The sequence below is a fragment of the Xyrauchen texanus genome, chromosome 1 (genome assembly GCF_025860055.1).
Source record: "Xyrauchen texanus isolate HMW12.3.18 chromosome 1, RBS_HiC_50CHRs, whole genome shotgun sequence".
Taxonomy (NCBI): domain Eukaryota; kingdom Metazoa; phylum Chordata; class Actinopteri; order Cypriniformes; family Catostomidae; genus Xyrauchen; species Xyrauchen texanus.
Window position 1 is genome coordinate 10,108,863 of NC_068276.1, and position 20,943 is coordinate 10,129,805.

General features: G+C 41.8%; 1 protein-coding gene across 1 annotated transcript in view; it reads left to right on the forward strand.

The window, feature by feature from the left end:
- adamts17 (ADAM metallopeptidase with thrombospondin type 1 motif, 17) overlaps positions 1 to 20,943 on the forward strand; it is a 273,229-nt gene that overhangs the window by 119,009 nt on the left and 133,277 nt on the right. The window contains exons 11-13 of the mRNA XM_052129527.1: positions 6,653 to 6,754; positions 6,926 to 7,071; positions 10,124 to 10,293. Coding sequence (XP_051985487.1) covers positions 6,653 to 6,754; positions 6,926 to 7,071; positions 10,124 to 10,293 — 418 coding nt within the window. The remainder of the gene's footprint in view (positions 1 to 6,652; positions 6,755 to 6,925; positions 7,072 to 10,123; positions 10,294 to 20,943) is intronic.

Consider the following 20,943-nt stretch of genomic DNA (forward strand, 5'->3'; position numbering starts at 1 on the left):
GGGAAAAACAAAGCGGTCTTCGGTGGCCAAGGCGCTCGACACAAACTACACTAGCTATCCATAACACAAAACATACAAGGGTAAGTGCTCGCTCCTTACCTGATGTGTCTATACAAATACAAACACTTACTTGTTGTGCAAATGTAGGTCATATGACGTGCTTCCCTGTGCGAAGACCAGTTTAAGTGAACAGGCGGAATCAGAAAAGTCAGTTAACCCAGGCAAAAACAAATAGAGTTTAACAAAACAGAAGAAAAATAAGAAACCAAAAAACACATCAAAAGCAGTCTATCATCAGTTATCACAAAACACAAGCCAAAACAAACTCAACGAACGGAAGTTGATCTTCTTCCTACTTCCTCTTTCTTTCACGTCTTTATATGCTTGATGCGTGTCTGGATTGGTTTATGGATGAACGATGTGAAAACGGTAATGATGAGTGACGGGGTAGCTGTCCCAGACATTAGAGATGTGATGGTGGAGATGTAGAAGAGAGACAAAGAATACAGCCAGCAGAAACACACCTCGGGATGTAACAAAGTGCAAAATGTGTAAAATTAACCATGATTTAATAGAATAAAAGGACATTTATTGACAAAGTATGAGTAACATAATCACGTGAATTTTAGGCCACATCCACACTAATACATTTTTAGTTTGAAAATGCATTGTTTTCTCTACGTTTTGGCCTTCTGTCCACACTGAAACAGCATTTTTGTTCAGCAAAAACTGAGCTTTTAAATTTGAAAATGGTGACTTCATGTGGTAGTGTGGACAGGGGAAACAAGATAAATGTTTCTGAAAATGATGACATATTTGTTCTCATGTGACACAGTCATATTCAACCCAAACAATCGATTGTGGCCCATGTTGTATCAGCGTTGTTGTGCCTACTATCCACTTTGATAGCGTTATTGAAGATAAATGTTACTTTGTACAACCTTCACATTGTATTCCTTCAAAGACGATGGGACGTTTATTCGAAAAAGCTAACCGGTGGTTGAACACAAGGACAGCTGAATTTCAGATCTTTCCTGGAACATCGAATTTGTTGCAACCAATTTGTAAACAGAATGGTCATGCCCAAGGAATGGCATGAGAACTTTTGGATGTCTAGGGACTTTCTGTGTCATCTCAGTGAACTTTTGCAACCTCATATTCAAAGCCATGCAACACTATTGAGATCACTTTTGAACGTTGTTACTAAGGTTGCATGTACTCTATACTGATTTAGTGACAAAGGAATACTTCAATAATGGTATATGTGTTTGGATTATCCTGACACACTGTCTAAAATAATCAGAGAAATGTGCAGGGCAATCACATTTCACGTGGGTCCCATGTATGTTGCTCTTTCAGTCACAGAACCAGAGTTTACAGCCTTTTCACAAAGGTTTATAAAACACACGGAATACCACAATGCTTTGGAGCTATTGATTGTATGCACATCGAAATTAAACAGCCCACAGTAAATTCAACTGATTACATCAACAGAAAAGTAAAATTCTCCTAGAATTTACAAGCTACATGAAATGTAATTACGAGTATACATTCATGGACGTTGTCGTTAAGTGCCCTGGCAGCATTCGTGATGTGCGTATATTTGCTCAATAAAAAATAAATAGCTTCTTCATGAAGATGAAGGGGAGAGTGAGAAATGTGCTCACCAAGTTTTTGACCCATTAATGATGCTGTCAAACATTTAAGATTACTGCAGGGAATTTAAACTGTTGGTATCGTTGTATGAAATTATTACTCTAAATCAATTTATTTGGCTCTGTTTTGCAGTACATGTTATTTCATGTTTAGTTGTTTCATTGTTTGTGTGCTGCTGAAGTTACATTTGTTTGATGAAAGTACACACTTAGTCTGTTCAGTAAGCATGTGATATATGGGTGAAGTGCTCAGATCTGGTGACTATAATTACTGTTCAAATCACTTTCCAAGAGCCGAGTCATTTCATGAATTAAAATATATTTTGCTAATAATCATATTGAATATGTCCACATTTGTTTCACTAAGAGCTTCCAACTCTTTCCAAGATCAAGAAATGCAGCAGAAAAAAAATACAATTGCATTTGTTATTATTGCTGACATTAAAAATTGTTTTAATTGTGCTCTATTGTCAATGTGCTCAATAAGACAAGCATACAGTAAACACTTGACTGATGACCTGAATTTAAATAAGCAATTCATATTGAATTCATGAGAAGCAAGGCAAAAAACTTAGATCAATGAGAGAGAGCAATGTGAACAATCTTATGGGAACAATGGAGCAGTACAGTGAAGTCAATCAATACTTTAAACATTTCTTGAGCATAAATAACAAATATATGTAGCCTACAAATTCATCATCATCTGGTAAGAAAAAACAAATATATATAATATTTAAATAAATGTATAATAGTAATAATGATAATAATAATTATTATTAGGCTATTATTATGAAAAGGCATATACAAGGCATATTTTATTAACAGAAACTCTAAATGTAAGAGTAACACTTAAAATTGGCATTTCATTTAGTTTTGATGCACTCCCGGTTTAAGCCCTACCACACCCGGTGTCCCCTGTGATTTTCACACAGGATAGTCTCTAGTATTTACTCCAAATGGTGCCTGTAAAGGGATTAATGAAAAGGGGAAGGCGAGAACCGGCTTGACAATATAAATAATAGTTTTAATATAAAACTGAACCAAAAGACACAAACATAGAAACACGCCGGTCAGCTGCCCGTAAAACATTTATCTGTCGCACCACCTTCAGCAGTCAGCCTTTATCCCTCTTGGAGGCTTAATTAGCCTGATAAGGGACCGGGTGTGTATAATCACGGCCCTGCCCTCCATCCCGTCACATTCCTCCCTCTTTCTCTCTGGCTGGGGAGCCTCCGGCATGATGTACAACCCCTCCCCCAAGCCGCATCTTCCAGCATGTCATCCCCGCCTTCCTGAATCGGGGAGGGAACAGGAGGAGGGAAACAAAAATAATTCAAATATGGGGGGGCGGTACTTCCAGTAATAGTGTTGTACCCCCCTAAAAAACACTGTAAAATTTAAAAGAGAGGGAAAAGGCCAACACAGAGTGGCAGTGGGAGAGAGAGCGGAGAGAGAGATGAAAAAAAAACACTTACTCGCCAGTTCTCCGATACATCATAGCTTGGTCCTCGACCACTCCTCCACCCTCTAGTGGACGACAGCCGCACCTCCCCGAGTGGATCGGAGGCAGCCTTTATCCCTCTCAGATACTTAATTAGCCTGATAAGGGACAGGGTGTGCAGAATCACCGCCCCACCCTCTGCCCTGTCACCGTGCCAAAAACAAAAAACATCCTGTGAGGGGCAGTTCTGTGGACTGAAATGCCTTGTTGACGAGAGAGGTCAACAGAGAATGGCCAGACTGGTTCAGCAGAGAATGGCTAGACTGGTTCAGACTGACAAAGTCTATGGTAACTCAGAAAATCAATCTCTACAACTGTGGTGAGAAAAATAGCATCTCAGAATAGCGTTGCATGCAGGTTGGTGCTGTTTTGGCAGCACGAGGGGAACCTACACAATATTAGGCAGGTGGTTTTAATGTTGTGGCTGATCGGTGTATGTGTGTATATATATTCCTAAACAGTCAAAATATTCTCTTCAAAACTGGGCAGGGATGAGGATGTTGGGGGCCCAAATAGTGGGGTCTGAGAGATCTTTTCTTCCAAAAGATAAAATTTCATCAAGACTTCATCAGTCAAGGGCACTTAGAAATTAATATTAAAAGAGAAGATCAACAGTTTGTTTTGAAGCTGAATGACAGCCAAAGAATGACAGAACGGAAGGACTCGAAATTGGTACGCTTTGCCCCTAAAAGTAAATCTGAGAAAGCGCCAGTAGTGAGGGTAAAAAGTAATGTAGTGAAGAAAATCTAATGAGATAACAGCAAATGGACAGTTATAGGAGCCCGTGATGTAGCTCCGTATTGGGAGTAAATAAAGTGTGTCAGCCAATAAATTTGGCATGATCGTATAAGGCTTCAGACCTCACGTATAGCATCAGCTTGACACAGCATTGAAGTGAACTATGAAAGGGAACTAATAGTACCAACAACCAACAAAATGAAAAGGCAAGGCATGTAGTTATAAATACAATAATTGTATTGACAATATTTAGATAATATACCACAAAATATTATATGTGCAAAAATAAGTGAAATTCAAATAATAAAATAATGAATAATAATAATTAACCTTAAAAAAGCTGTCACCAAAAACCCTAACCCATATTAAGTACATGTAGTTACCTAATATAACTCAGTACTTTCTACAGTAAGGGCAATGTACTTATACTGAAAGTACATGCACTATAAAATAAAGTGCAACCATAAACGGTTATGTTTAATCATGGGTTTCAGTTAGACTTCAGTTTTACACTAAGCATTGTTTTTATTAAGGCTTTTTATTCTAAAATAGAGAATGTGTTGTGTATGCCTAATTGTCCTATTAAAAAAATATGTAAAAAATAATTTTTATTTTGATGTTTATTTGATTTTCAATTAACCAGTCTACTGTATTTCTGTTAGCAAAACTAGACACCAGTTATGGTATAACCAACATGGAAAGTGAGTTGAAAGCAGCGACTAAAAACAAAATGTTTTTCATTTTGGTTTGTTCTGAGCAAAAACAGAATCTATCTGTTCTGGTACTCTCACTGTTCTGGCCTTAGTTTTGGGGTGTTTTCTCTTTGAGGCAGAGCCCTGACATGTAAGTGAATGTGGCAGGGTGGAGGGCGGGGCCGGGTCGTGATCCTACACACCCGGTCCCGCCCTCCACCCTGCCACAGTGTTCTATGTCTGCTTTATGTCTGTGTCTGGATTCAACCACTTCGGTTGGTTTGATTTATTTACTTTTTGGCTGAGTGCAGGCACTTGTGTTTTGTCTCGTGCTGTGGGAATGTACTTGTGTTTGTGTTATCTCATTCCCTCTTGCATTCATATCTGTCTTCAGTGATAACCCCACCCTCTCATTTTCCTTGTTATCTGTCTGATTATTAGTTGATTGTTTTTACCTGCCCTCCTCGTTGTGTTGTCGCCCTGGACTGTGTTTATTTTTCCCTTTTGGGTAGTTTTTGTTATATATTTTTTTATAAATTAAAGGTGGAGGCTGACGTGAGGTTTTGAGAACAGCAGAGGGGTTGAATTGCAATGACGCTGTACTCAAGGATCTACTCAACACCTGCCTTGAGGACCCCCTCAGCCCCTGGGAGATGGGAAGTCTAGGGATTTTGACATTAGGGGAGTTTGTGAGTTACCTGTCTCTCAGGGTGAAATGGATCACCCTGGAGTATGGGCAACCTCCCATGACAGACCATCTCCTCGCACCCATCTAGTCAAACCCTAGATATTCTGTGATTCTTAAACAGAGAAGGAAAAATGGTCCAGCTGCAGCCCCCCAGGTCAAGCCCACAGCTGAAGCAAAGAGCCTGCTGATAGCTGCCAGGAGGCAGAGGGGCTGGTTGCTTACCTTACAGGAGGTGGAGGGGCTGGTTGCTGACCTCCAGGAAGCTGTCAATTGGCCTGTCCTGTCTCCAGTGGTGCCGCCCTGCCTTACGTCTGCCTAGCGGCCTTTGCCCTGCCTGACCTCATCACTGTCCTCAATCCTCCCTGTCCATTAGACACCGCTCCCTTCCTGGACGTTCTTTCAGGCTGCCTGACCCCACCCCTACCTTGAGCAACCTTCCAGGCTGCCAGACCCAGACCCCTTCCTGGACCCTTCTCTCAGGTCACTTGACCCTGCCCCCTACCTTGAGCCACCTCCCATTCCTGGACCCTCTTCTCAAGCCGTCTGATCTGGTTATAACCGGTAAACAGCATTTTAAAAATAAAACATTTCACCCCGGAACAATTGAAAATCACTGTTCCCGTTTTTGGTTAGTTTCCGCAAAAATGTCATCTGTTTACAGTTTTTGTTCCTTTTAACCATGTGCAGAGAGCTTACATATAACTAGTTTTGACAGCTCCTGATAAAACAAAAAATTATTGGGAGCAGTAAAGGCTTTAGGCATCCCTAATGGATGCTGTCTGCTTGAATGTCTTTACTCATATTGATACTCATAACTTCTCTTTTGCATAATGTTAAATGGTAACACTTTACAATAAGGTTCCATTTGTTAACATTAGTTAACAACATTAGTTAAAATGAACTAACAATGAACAATACCTTTTATATTGTACAGCATTTATTAATCTTGGTTAATGTGAATTTCAACATTTACCATGCATTTTTTAAATCTACAGTTGAATTTAAAATTAACATTTAACATTAACATTAGTTAATGCACTACAAACTACTTAACAATGATCAATTGTATTTTTCTTAACTAACATTAAGATTAATAACTTCTGTAAAAAAAATACATATTGTTCAATGTCAGTTCATTATACCTAACTCATTAACTAACTTTAACAAATGGAACCTTATTGTAAAGTGTTACCAATTAAACTTTGCTGAAATTTGTCACTGGACTTACCCGCATTGCATGGCCACTGACAACTCTCACCAAAAAACAAATTACTTTTGGTTTCTTTGTCACCACAAATTGCTGTAAGTGTGAATGTTTTGAAATTGTTGACATACTTTTTAAACTGAACACGCTTAACAACTGTGTCTGTTGTTTCAGCACCTGATGTGTGCAGGACTTTGGTGTTTGGTGGATGGGGACACATCATGTAAGACCAAACTGGATCCACCACTAGATGGCACAGAATGTGGTGCTGACAAGGTATTGACCATAAAATATTGGTAGTGTGAAAATTGCAGTAAGTTCAAAATTCACTCTTACACCAAGTAACTTTGAAACATCGTTCTCTGTTTCAGTTTTGGTGTTGTTATTGCAGTAGAGCAGTTTGGTGTCATAGAAAGGATAATGTGTGTTTGTGTGTGTGTGTTTCAGTGGTGCAGGGCCGGTGAGTGTGTCAGTAAGACACCAATCCCCCAGCATGTGGATGGAGACTGGAGTCTATGGAGTGCATGGAGCATGTGCAGCCGAACATGTGGCACAGGAGTGCGCTTCAGACAGAGGAAATGTGACAACCCCCCGTAAGCCTTTCCATCTTTTTCTCGTGTCATGAACACACACCATAACCTCATTATCCTCCCCATCCAGAGATGATGTGACATGATGCAACTATCCCTCCACACCGTGATCATATTTGTGTTTTGGCAGAAACAATCTTTTCCCTCACTCTTCTTCGAATGATTCTGACTCACTGAGTGCCTGACAGCCTGCCCGAGAGCATGTTATATATATATATATATATATATATATGTGTGTGTGTGTGTGTGTGTGTTTAGAACATTATGTAAAAATTCAGAGTTGAGCAGAACCATTAACTCTGTTATTACCAACACAGAACAGTGTCCCAATAGTGAACAGTGGTCAAATGTACAAACTTCTAGTTTTTTTGTTCATATTTGTGAGGTAATCATTCTTTTGTGCATGGGCCAATCTTGGATTGTAAAACTCTTGGAGTTGCATCAAGCAAATGAAAGAGTAAAAAGGAAAAAAAAAAAAGGCTGAAAAGTCACTTTTAAGGCACCATAACAGAAAAGAGGGTGATAAAAAAAAAATATTTGAATGTTGATGACATAACACATAGCAGTGCTTTCAAGGCAGCAAAAGAATAGTGCAAAATATTTTTGTGAGTTAAGGATTTAAGCTTTGGTTCTGCTTAAATTAAATGCTTCTTCATTGCTGCTTTTGCTGTATAAAAGGTGACTATATGTTCACTAGCAATTCAGCCTCACCAAAAAACAAACAAACAAAAAAACTCACAATCTTAACTTCTTTATGTGTGGGGACGTGGGGTAATGTAATAATTACCAGAACTTCTCCTTGATTTTAATCCCATATGAATTTGTCATGTCAGTAATTTTCCTGGACTTTTTGTGGACTGCGCGTTCCAACGGCTCTGAAGTTAGAGCATCTTTTACCGATTATAAATGCCCTGTAAAAATAACCCCTGGTTATACTAATCCAATGCAAACTGACGTGCAAAAAGACTAAGGGGAAAATCTGCACTTTCCTAACCGTGAACCTTTTAAATAGGTTTCGAACGCTGTTTCTCAAATTCTCAAAGTGTCTGAAGTTAAAGAAAAGAACACACCAGAAAATGTAAGACAAACTCCAAAACTTCAGATAACGCTGACTGTTGCTTATGGACTACTGCATGTTTTTTTCTCAAGCATTTTATACTCTTATGTTGAGTTAATAAAGAATATAGTATGTTTTCTTTTGATTAGGAAAATTGGACGGTACACAAGCATGTAATATTGTGATTTGAGCAGACTGAATGGAGGAAATTGTATTGAGCCCCGCATTTTGGAACATTTTCCGCAGGGACAAATAAAATTACATAATGTGAAGGGATTGTCAATATTTTTATTTTAAATGGGATTATAGGCTTGCAATGTCAACAGTTCTGTTGTGTTTAGCCAAATATTCCAATCAGTTTCTTCTAATGATTACAGATACTTTATATGGTCATGTTTAATATTTCGTAGTAAAGACACCCCCAACTCTGCGATTTCTACAGACATCGCTTATCCTTCACGAACCAACAGTAAATAGTACAGACTTCCTCAGTAAACATTACTTTACAGACACATGTCAGAAAAACATATCTAATCCTAATAAGGCTTAAATTTGAAAATCTCCCATTGACATACATTGATAGAATGTTAGTCCTTCAAATTATAACCAACAGTGATGCCGTCTTCATGATTAATTTGCGTAAATATAATAATGAAGACCGATCGAAAATTATATTAAAATATATGAATGAGATCTTGAATGGGAAATTTTTAAATGTTGAACTCGTGCGCACTTTCATGCATCAGAGATAGTGCACGTGAAAATCACGCAAAACACAGCTGCGTTTGTCTGATGAGAAGCATATTCAGAACGTGAGATTAAGCTCATTGAATTTGACTCAATGAAAGAAATGGTTAGGACAGAGAAAGACATTTTCTCAGTCTCACATAATGCCGCTCCACCTTTCTCTTCCATTTCTCCGACAGAATGTGTACCATGTATGTGTTACATGAATAAAACTCAGTAGATAGAGCACATTTCTTGCATGCGGTGGCGATTTTGCATTACCGTGATACAGAATGTTTACCAGTTGCCAAATTTCTACTTGTTTATCATGTCTGCTGGACAGTGATGTGGTAAATCACTCACCCCTAGTTAAGGGTTTAAAAAATATATAATAATTAAAAAAACAAAGTTGTGTACAGGATGATACAATGATTTAGCCATTGAATTCTCACGTCACAAAATCTATATACATTTTCTGCTATTTTTTTTATGTTTTCCATACAAATGTTAACAGAGTCTGTCATGCTTTTATTTAAAACAATATTTACACTAGTATATCATTGTGATTTAATCTATTTCAGAGAACCCATTTCCTAAATGGTACATACAATAAAATAAATTGTTGTTGGCCGCTTTACATGTTGGTCAGACAGTCTCTGCCTTTCTAAGTTGGTGGTTCTTAGCCAGAATAAGCTGCGATGTAAACTTGAATGAAAATGTTAGATTTTTCATGATGCTACTTCCATGCCAATAAGAGTACGATTCTCAAAGTCCACTGTTGTTTCAGCCTTTGAAACATTTACAAAACATTATAGCTCCTTTAAGGACCTTTTAAGTTTTCAAAATATTAACTTTTTTTGTGATTGACAGGACTGAGTTTGTCATCTTTGGTTCGTGTTTGCCCTGCAAAAAAAAAAAAAAAAAAAACCTTGACCAGCTTGCAATCCCTTACAGGTATAGGCAGGTTTATGCTGCTAAGTGCTGGCTTGGTGCTGGTCTAGCTGTTGGACCCAGCATAGCCATGCTTTTCACCAGAAAAACCTAGCTGGTGAAGCTGGTTGACCAGCATGGTCTTTCTGATCAAGGTGTTAAAGACAGTTTAAGTCTGGTGTCAGATGCCAGCAAACCAACAAGAGCATCCCATGCTGTGGGACCAGCACCCAAAACACAACATAAGCTGTTGACCACCAGAGGTCACCAGCAATGCTGGCAAGCAGAGTGGGTTGACAAATAGAATGCGTAACTGTATTTTTATGTCTTCTGTTTCTCCAGGCCTGGTCCAGGAGGGAAGAACTGTCAGAAGGCCAGCGTGGAGCACAAAGTGTGTGAGGGACCACCATGTTTGAAAGGTCTGCCCACTTTTAGAGACCAGCAATGTCAGTCACATGACCGACAGGCCACCAAGATGCAAAGGCAAATGTGGACAGCTGTGATCAATGATGGTAAGACTAAAATCCCTTCTACACATTTTGTTAAGAATGTCTATATAGCTGCTTCCTATAGATATTTTTTAATGAATAGAATTGTAAGTTATTTTGAGTTGTAGCCTAACTGTTTGCACACATGCTATAGAAGTATCGAACAGATAACATGTTCGATAACAATTTCTACTTATCATTTACTGATCCCATTCCCCATCATTTTCTGCCATCTCTTTACTATTTATATGAAAAATTATCATAATGTACAAGAGAGAGAGAGAGAAAATGTCTTTGTTACTGTTGTAAACTCTATTCCCAGAAGGAGACATTGTGTCGATGTCTGATGAATTCACCTGCCGCAGGGTGCTGTGGGTGGAAAGATATCCAGGGTTCGACAGTCCTGGGAATTCACGTGGGCGAAAAAGCGCACATTATCCCCTCAGGGAGGGGAAAGATGCTGAGTGCAAGCAGTACACCTCAGCCAGCTGCCCACATATTTACCTGTTTGTACCTGCTAACATACTGGACGAAACCGGCTCAACCCGGAGATTGTAAAATCTTGCAAAGGTATTGGGTGTCACCCAGCCTGCTGCTCTACAGATGTCTGTTAGAGAGGGCCCAGGAGGATGCCACACTCCTAGTGAAGTGTGCTCATGCTCCCAGGGGGCACAGCGCGCCTTGTATGCCAAAGTGATGTTATCCACAATCCAGTGGGCAATCCTCGGTTTGGAGACAGCCTTCCCCTTCTGCTATCACCTAAAACAGACAAAGAACTGCTCAGAGAGTCCAAAGTTCTCTGTGCGGTACAAGTAAACAAGCAAGGCGCATACCAGATACAGAAACGACAAGGCTGGGTCTGCCTCCTCCCGGGGCAGTGCTTGCAAGTTCACCACTTGATCTCTAAAAGGGGTAGTGGGAACCTTGTGCCAGTACGGTGCCACCAACATGACTTGTCCTTCGTCCTCCCTGACTTTGCACAGAGTCTCTGCAAGCACCGTCGGCTGAGATGTCTGAACACAAGGTACCTGTGCGCACCCATTAAATCTCGAGAGTGAGCTAGAATCAGCCAATCGTAGAGATAATTAAGGATGCGGACACCCACTTCCCTTAACAGGGGGAAGGGCTGCCTCTGCGACTTTCGTTAAGACGTGAGGTCACAGGGACAGACCGAAGGGGAGGACCTTGTACTGGTATGCCTAACCCTCAAAGGCAAACCAAAGGAATGGTCTGTGTCGAGGCAAAATCGAGACATGATATTACGCGTCCTTCAGGTCTACTGTTGCGAAACAATTTTGATGCCGGATGCATGACAAAAGGCACTTCTGCATCAGCATTTGAAAAGGAGCTTGTTTAGGGCCCAATTCAATGCTCGCAGGTCTAAGATTGGCCACAACCTACCACATTTTTTCAGTATGATGCAGTAGGGGCTGTAAAACCCCTTCATCTCAGCTGGAGGGACAGGCTCTATCGTGTCCTTCTCTAGAAGGACTACAATTTCTGCAGGCAGAACAGTGGCATCCTTGCCTGCTACCAAGGTCAAACGGACACCATTGAACCTGGGCTGGCTCCTTGTAAACTGAATCACATAGCCGTACAGCACGACGAATTGGAGGGCTCTAACCATGCCTCCAGACTCCATGCAAGCCGGGGCAGGGTGTGCTGTATCACCTCCTTCTGCTTCTTGACTGCCGAGAACTGATGGGCAAAGTCCTCGACAGTGTCACTGAACAGGCCACCTTGAGAGATGGGGGCATCAAGAAAGTGAACTTTGTTAGCGTCCCTCATCTCCACTCCAGCCCAACACGTGCGGCAGAGTGGCCATCAGCTCCGTGTCGGCCTCCAAATAGGCGATCACACCAGATGGTGGGAGCCCGGCCATGTCCTCAGCATCAGACTGCAAAAGCCTGCTTTCCGATGCGGTTATCGATACCTCATCCTCATCTCAAGCCCCGAATGAGACATTAAGCTCCTCCTGGGGCGAGCCACCTGATTCATCCATGAACTCGACAGGTGTAACCGGTGTAAACGAGCGTGCTGGGGGAATGGGAGGTCCGTGGGGATTCCCCCGGTGAAAATGCTCCCATTGAAGCCCCCAAATCATTCCCAGTACTAGCACTGGTTGGCACACATTCTTTACATGTTTGAGGATCTTTCATCGGGCTAGAAGTTTTTCTTTTTAACATACAAATGGAACAAAATTTACAAATAAAATGTTGTGAGATCCACAAATAAATGTAAGGAGATTCACAAATACATAAAATTAGATTAGACCTATTTGTGGATTTGTGTGAACATCTTGCAGCTAGAAATGTTTCACAATCCACAGATGCGTGCTGCGATCCACAAATGCACAGTAAGTGATCCAAAAATAAATGTGAATGATTCACAAATGAATGCTGGGCAGTGTTATGTTGGTGAGTTAAACACATTTATTTGTAGGGGGCCCTGGGTAGCTCAGCAAGTAAACTACCACACTTTGAGTCAAAAGTTCGAATCCAGGGCATGCTGAGTGACTCGTCAGGTTTCCCAAGCAACCAATTGGCCCGGTTGCTAGGGTGGGTAGAGAGTCACATTGGGTTAACCTACTCATCGCTATAATGTGGTTCCCAATCTCGGTGGGGCACGTGGTGAGTTGTGTGTGGATGCTACAAGAATATCATGAGCCTCCACGCGCTAGGTCTCCTCGATAATGCTCTCAACAAGCCACGTGATGAGATGCGTGGATTGAATGCGGAGGCAATTGAGATTTGTCCTCCACCCGGATTGAGGCAAGTCACTACGCCACCATGAGGACCTAGAGCACATTGGGAATTGGGTATGCTAAATTGGGGAGAAAAAGGGAAGAAAAAAATAAATATGTATTTGTAAATAATTTTTTTTATTGGCAAATTACATTTATTTATTTGTGAATTAACTTTATTTTTGTGAAACTTATTTTTGGATCTCATTCAATTTATTTGTGAACCAATTTTTTATTTGTGAATCAAAAACAATAATAACCCGATAATCTTAAGTGCTCATGTAGGTGATGTGATATCGCGTTCCCCCTTTTGTTTTTCCTCATCGTTTTATATCAACTTTCTATATATATATATATATATATATAAAAAATGGCTGCCAAATGTGTGCATATCTTCAGACAAGTGCTCAGGGAGATGCAGGTTTGAATGCAGTCTATCTTTATCTGATTCCTCTTCTCTCTCACTACTAATTTACTGCCCCCTCTTTACTGTATTTGGATCAGTATGGATCATGAAATAATTTCTGTTCCATGATTATTATGTATATATTGTAGTGTGGTGAGCAGGGTGGAGCCGAGTGCCGTCTAGGCAGAGCGAGGCCAGGAAGATAAGTGGCGAATGACTTTCACTTGCATGGCACACCAGTCTCGCGTTCCAGAGAGGGGCAGCAGGTGTACTTAAGGAGAAGAGACAGCGGCAGATGAGAGAGAGAATCGCGTGAAGCTGTCTGTGTGGGTCTACATTTCAGAAGCATGTGTGCTGAAAAGCCACATATATGTTGAATGTTCGGCAGAAAATTCTTATTGTGGAATGCTGAAAAGTCTTCGACAATAAATGTCTATGTGCTTGGTCAACCCTGTCCCAGCTTCCTCCTTTCACCTCATTATTTGTTACACTGGTGCCAAAACCTAGGAAGGAGGAAGGATGCGGCGTCCAAGGAGTCCTCGCCACTGATTGGGGGTCGCAATGCCAAGGGAGTGTTCGATCCAATGGCATTGGAGCCCTGCGTCAACCGCCAACCGAAAGGAATGGTAATGGGGTTCAGTGCCGTCACCCTGCGTTGTGGACGGAAGCAGGACAGAAGGCCGAGGACCACTCGATGGCGTATCTGGGGCCGGCGAGCTCATCTCTCTCTCTCCTCTCTCTCCCCTCTCTGCTTTCTCTCTCTCTTTTGTTATTCCAGTATACTTTGTGTTAGGTATATACAGTAGTTTGCTCCTCCTGCTGTTTTGTGCTTTAAATGTTCCCTTTACAAAAAGCTTCATTATGATGCTGCGCTGCTAAGCGCTATGGGGAACAATCCTAGTTGTGACCGAGCTGAAACAATGTGTGTAACACGTCAATGAATATTGACCGGAATTTATAGCCTCGGCTGATGTAATCATTAGATGCACCTGCGGCCAGGCTATAAATGGATACGTCACCAGGTGTCGCCAGAAACTGTTTTTTCAGAGCGATTCTGTGTCTGTGTGTTTTACAAACCCTGTCAAAACTTTCTTTCCTCTGTTAGGAGTTAGAATTGGTTAAGCAGTGTGCAGTGAACATTTTTCTCTTTTCTCTTCTGTTTAGAATATATATATATATATATATATATATATATATATATATATATATATATATATATATATTTCAAAAAGAAAAGAAAAAAACGATGCAGTTTTTGCTCTGTTTGTTTGGGGTAAGAGCACGCTGCTCTCGCATTGCAGCAGGGCGGGTGCGAGCACTGCGATTTGCTTTAACAGGCAAAGTGCTTCGCGCTCACCTCGCTTGCTTCCGGGAGTCAGCACGCACGAAAAAAAAAAATATCGTTCGTGGGGCTCTTGCATGGATTTGGCTGAGGAGCAAGAGACGGGTTGATCCCTTTCTCTCGCTCTCTCCCCAAACCCAGCTGGTCCTTCACATGATCTCGAAGCGCGTTCCGACGCTTCTTCGGATCATAAGGAGGTTCGCGATTCTCTTCCCGCCTCCGAGCTTTCCGTCCGCGATAAAAAAATCTACGGAGGAATTGCTCGATGTTGTTACTCGTGCGGTTGCCAGATTGGACTGGCCACGTGAAAAAGAGACCCCCAAACCCTCCAAATTAGGGGATAGATTTTATCTTCCAGTCTAAGAAAGGGAACGCCTCATGAGTCCCTTCCCTTCTTTGATAACCTCCATGAAGAGCTTTTTTGCTCATGGAGGAACCCTAAAAAAAAAAAATATATATATATATATATATATATATATATATATATATATTTTTTTTTTTTTTTTTTTTTTTCTTCCTGTGTTCACATACCCTCAACGTCATTATATTCGACTATCGTGGGTGCTGAGGCACGGGGGTATTCAGTGATGCCGCCGGTCGGAGAGACGCTTGTGGGCTATCTCTCGCCAGGCTCGGCATCATCACTTAAGAAGCCCTTGCTCCCCTCAAAGCCTTGTAGGACAACATCCACTTTAGTGGGATGGGCTTATCAAGCAGCAGGTCAGGCTGGTGATGCTCTGCACACTATGCTGTTTTACAGGCGTACCAGGCTGACCTCCTAGATGACCTGAGTGTGGGTTCTGCGCTTGATGAGCAAGCCTCAGACCCGCCTCGGTCCTGTCTGAAGGGAGGCTCAAAAGCAAAGTGTGGTGAGTCATGCTTCTCCTCCCAGGGATTGGGGACAGTCTCGCCACCCTCGCCAGCCCCTGAAGCAAGACCTCAGGACTATAATTTCTAGTAAGAGAAAACCCTGACGGTCTTGCACCTAGATTAGGGGTGGCTCCCCTCGGGACGGGGCACGTGCTTCACTTCACCCCTCCCGGTACCCCCTTGAAGCCCCTCCATTCCCCCCACCTCTTGGTGTTTCGGGTTGCAGAGGCTTCCGTCAAAATTGGGTGTTTTCGCTGTTCCTGCATTTTATTCAGGACGCGAAACACTCGACAACCCCTCAACAGGAAGTGTTAAAATATAATACCCATCTCAGAGATCCTGGCAGCGTGGACATTTCTGCCAGATATATTCTTTTCTGTGGGTCTTATAAGGGCGTCAGAATTTAATTCCTCTTTTCCGTGTTTCAACGGCATGTTCTCAATACCGTAAACCGGATTTCTTTTTTATTTAAAAAAAAAATAAAAAAATCAATCTCCTGGTTAAAGGGGCCATGGTATGTGTTCCCCTTCCAGAGAGAGAGTTAGGTTATTACACTAAATACTTCCCGTTTCCCATGGAGGGTGAGGGGTGGCATCTGGCTTAGATCTTAAAGCTTGAACTGCCCGTGGGTGTTCAAGTCCAAGATGATGCCTGTCAAGACGGTCGTGTCTCAAGCCCTACAACTCGTTTGGCTGGTCACCATCGATCTTATGACGCACTTCTATACTTCATTTAGAAGTTCTGCCACAACATGGAAAGTTCCTGAGGTTCTTTAACTCGGCCTATCCCTTTTTACCCACACATTCACAATGCATGGTGTAGCGCTGGCTCCTTGTGACTCCGGGGCATCTGCATTTTGAATTATGTAGACGACTGGCTGATCCTAGTGGAGTTTCAGGAACTGTCAGTTCAGCACAGGGACATCATCTTAGCTCATCTGTTTCTCTGGGGTTGAGGCTCAATGCCAAGAAAAGTGTCCTCTCTCCCACTCAGAACACTGTCTTGTTGTCGCAGGCTGCTAACTACAGACGCCTCCCTGACAGGTGGGGTAGCGGCCTTAAGTGGTCGTCCAGCTTAACGGGATAGGAGGGTCGTCAGCTCGGTTGTCACAGTCACTGTCTCGGGTTGACGGCTGTATTTCTGGCCCTGAAATACCTCCTCCTGAGGCTGCCATGTCTTGGTGCGGGTGGACAATACAGCAGTAGCCTCTTACATAAATCATCAAGGAGACCCACATTCTTGTCAGCTGTATTTCTGATGCGTCGGATTCTCCTTAGGGCCCAGGGCAAGCTCCTGTCACTCAGGTCAGTTATATCCCTGGATGCCTGTATGTGGGAGCAGATTTACTGTCCAGACAGAAAATACCAATGGGGGAGTTAAGAACTCCACCTTAAGGTAGTAGTTGCCCAGAGTTCACCAGCAAGGGTTTTTGCTTCTTCGGAATCGCCTTGGGCGATTCCGAACAGGAAGGATATTCTATCTCAGGCACAGGGCAATATTTCATCCCTGCCCTGAATTTTGTAATCTTTCATGTTTGGCCCCTAAGGGTACCAACTGAGGGACACAGGGATTTCTCCTGAGGTTATCGAGACCTTTTTAAATGTCAGGCTTTTTCCACTTGGAACAAGTTTGGGTGAGATCTTAGGGCAGCAGAGGACCTCTTCGCTTCTATGAATAGCGCAATGTCTCCTCTACTTCTCCCTGAAATCACCCAGCCCCCTTGGGTCTGGACATTAAGACACATACATGACCCAGAATGCGTCTGTATGCGTTTCTTTCCCCGGTTTCTCTGCTCCCGGGAGTCTTGTTCACCAGCAAGGGTCTTGCCTCCTATTAATGGTGCTGCGCTGGCCGAACAGGATATGTTTCTCGGAGTTAATACCTCTCCTCGACGACTCACCTTGGGCAATTCTGAACAGGGAGGACCTTCTCATCCTTGGCCCGAATTGTGAAACCTTTCATGTCTGGCCCCTAATGGTACCAAATGAGGTTCACAGGGTTTTCTCTTGAGGTTATCAAGACCATTTCAAGTGCTAGGGCTCCCTCCACTTGGAACTGATCTGGGTAGATTTTACAGGGCAGAAGAGGACCTCTTCGCCTCTGTTGATAGCACAATGTCTCCTCTACTTCTCCCCGAATCGCCCAGCCCCCCCCCCCCCTTGGGCTGATCGTAGTAATGCATACAAAGCACAGATGCACCTGCATGCGTTTCCTTCTACTAAAGTTCATGTTACAGAATCAGCTAACTGCCAGTTTGCTGCAGTTCTGGATTTTCTGTAGAAAGAACTGTCAGCGGGCACTTGCCTCGCCACTGCCAGGTTCTATGTGGCCACTGCGGTTTGCCATGGCTTGGTGGGCGGGGTGCCCTCAAAGAGGCATCCCCATTATTGCCCGGGCCTACGAGGCGACATCTCAGCCCATGCCTAAACAAGTTTGTGATGCGGCAGGTTGTCCTCTCCGCACACATTCATTGGACTTTTATAATTTGGATGTTCTGCACTCCGGGCTCTTATGCCCTTGAGTCGACATCTCCGCTCATGCCTGAACAAGTTTGTTATGCGGCAGGCTGGTCCTCTCCGCACACATTCATCAAATTTAATGGTTTAGGTGTTTATGCTACTCCGGGCTCTTATGCCCTTGAGTCGACATCTCAAGCTCATGTCTGAGACCTCTCGCATTTTTGCGAGTACACTGCACAACCGTAGGGGTCCGGACAGCCCCCAGTGCTGCGGCGTGGGTATTGCGTTCCCCATAGCGCTTAGTAGCGCAGCATCATAGTGAAGCTTTTTGTAACGGGAACGTCTCGGGTTACATGTTTAACCCTTGTTCCCTGAAAAAAGCAGAACGAGATGCTGCGCTTCTTTGCCTCACTGGGACTTCCCAGGACTACTCTTCAAAAAGAAGTATCTGATGACACCTGGTGACGTATCCATTTATAGCCTGGCCGCAGGTGCATCTAATGATTACATCAGCCGAGGCTATAAATTCCGGTCAATGTTCATTGACGTGTAACACACATTATTTCAGCTCGGTCACAACTAGGATTGTTCCCCATAGCGCTTAGCACCGCAGCATCTCGTTCCGCTTTTTTCAGGGAACAAGGGCTACACATGTAACCCGAGACGTTTTGCTTACCTTTTTGCACTGCTTACCTCAGTTGCAATTATTTGCATCTTTTAAAGGCTTCACTATGTATTATGCACCAATAAAGATGTTTTTATTTTACCTTAAGGCCATAAGTAAACTTTTTTTTAACATTTTTTATTTGTACATTGGACTATCCTACGAATCACAACATTGATTCAATTGTTAGTTGAAATCAGTATTTGAATACTCCAAACACAATAGTCTCATTCTTGTGGCATGGTTTATTGGATGCACGCATATGATCATACAAAGTTATATAAAAACAACAGACAAAATGCAGTTGACTACTGATGAAGGTAGTGTTAAAGCCATCTTGTCTCTGCTTTGCTCTCCTGTTGTTGCCCATTTCTTACAAATCTGAGTGCATTTTGTGCACATGACATTCTCCACAGGATGATAAATATCAACACAATCTTTCACGGCATCATCCATTGTTTATGTTTGGAAGTGAGTCGGCACGCCCGTTGTTGCATCAAGTTCAGGCGTTGCCACCACAACAGCACCACGTGCCTAAATCAACGCTTATTACATAAAGTACCTGCTTCGTGTCTTTGAGGGGAAAAAACATTATTGGGATTTAATAGAAATGGGTATAGTTTCACAACGAACTGATTTTAGATCAGGTACTAGTTCTACAATTGTGTGGAAAAACACTACTTGGGACATATATGCTTGCTCATTTCTGGATAGCTTATGAGCTAGAGGGTGGATGTTATGCTTTGTTAGAGCACTGATGAGTCTAAATTAACCTCTAAATTTCCTTAACCAAATTTAATTGAATCAAATCCAAAATGTTTTTTTAAATGCAGTATCTGGAAAGCAGTAGAAATCCAACGTGGCCTAATGCTGTCACTCATTATCATCATAACAGTCTGGTCACTTTGGCAGCTCATGTTTATTTTTTCTGTGTCAAAAATTACATTAACTAGTCTAGGCCCCTTTCAAGGCAATATAAGTTCACTTTTTAATCTGCCAAATGCATTTTACCCTTAGTTGTTTGGAGTATGTGAGCTTTAAATAGGCTCTGATTTAATCAAGTGTCCTGGTTGAAATTTTTACAGCTGTTCACCAAATGTCAAGATTTTCCATCTAAATATCTATTTTACTCAAAACAGGATGTGGAAATGTGGAAACACTATTCACATTCTTGAGCTTCTACACAACTGTACGTACACAATACATAGTGAGCTTCCTCTGAAGACAGCACTTTTTCCTCTGAAGACGCTCTCCCGATGCTAAGGCTATTCTAAAAAGTAGACATCTTAATTTTGCAGCTTCTTTAAGATATCTCGTTTTGGTCAGCTTGATCTTCAAAATGAGCAATGGATAAGAGTCAGAATTTCAATCAATTGACAGTTTACTGAAGGTAAATTGTTTCCATTCTCCACAATTCCAATGGCAACAATCTGAAAGGCCGGTTACAGATGAGTTCAAGAAGCAAACTAATCTAAATACAGAAATTCTAGGATTTATAGGTATATGCAAAATCAGTTTGCATCTTTCAGTTTGAATGACACAAGGACTTGCTAACTATGAAGAGTGTTCCAAATTGGTCTCTTATGAGGCTTCGTTTCTGGTAGGATCATCCTTGCACCAAACTTAAAGGTTTGAAATTTTGATTATGTCCATCCGTTCGTCCATCTGTCTGTCTGTCTATCTATTTATCTGTGTGCACAATCATTTAATTACACAGGGAATAGATGCTACCTCATCCATGTTGTGTTCTAGTCTATTCAAATGTAAGACTAACGCAACATATAATATACAGTATATATATTTGATATGACTCAGTAACTTAATGGAACTGAATACACTTTTTTATATATTTCTTTTCCGTTTCAAAGAAGAGCTAGTTTTTCTGGAATTACACAAATAATTTCTGTGTACCTGACAAGCCTCCGCTCAGTGAGGAAAGCAAATACAACAGCAGCACTACAATAAAAGCCACCTCCTTTTCAATCATAATGGTACAAACACGGCTGTCAAAACATTAAGTCACTTTCATTTAATTTACATTCATGCTATCAGAACTTTCATCTTGACCAGACTGAAGGAGTGCAGGATAGCTCACAAATCAGAACATGTCAGCCAGAAAACAGGCTTGTGATCTTTTTAAATAGGCTTCTCAGAACAAGTATGCCACATAATACCATTAATGCTTTTGAT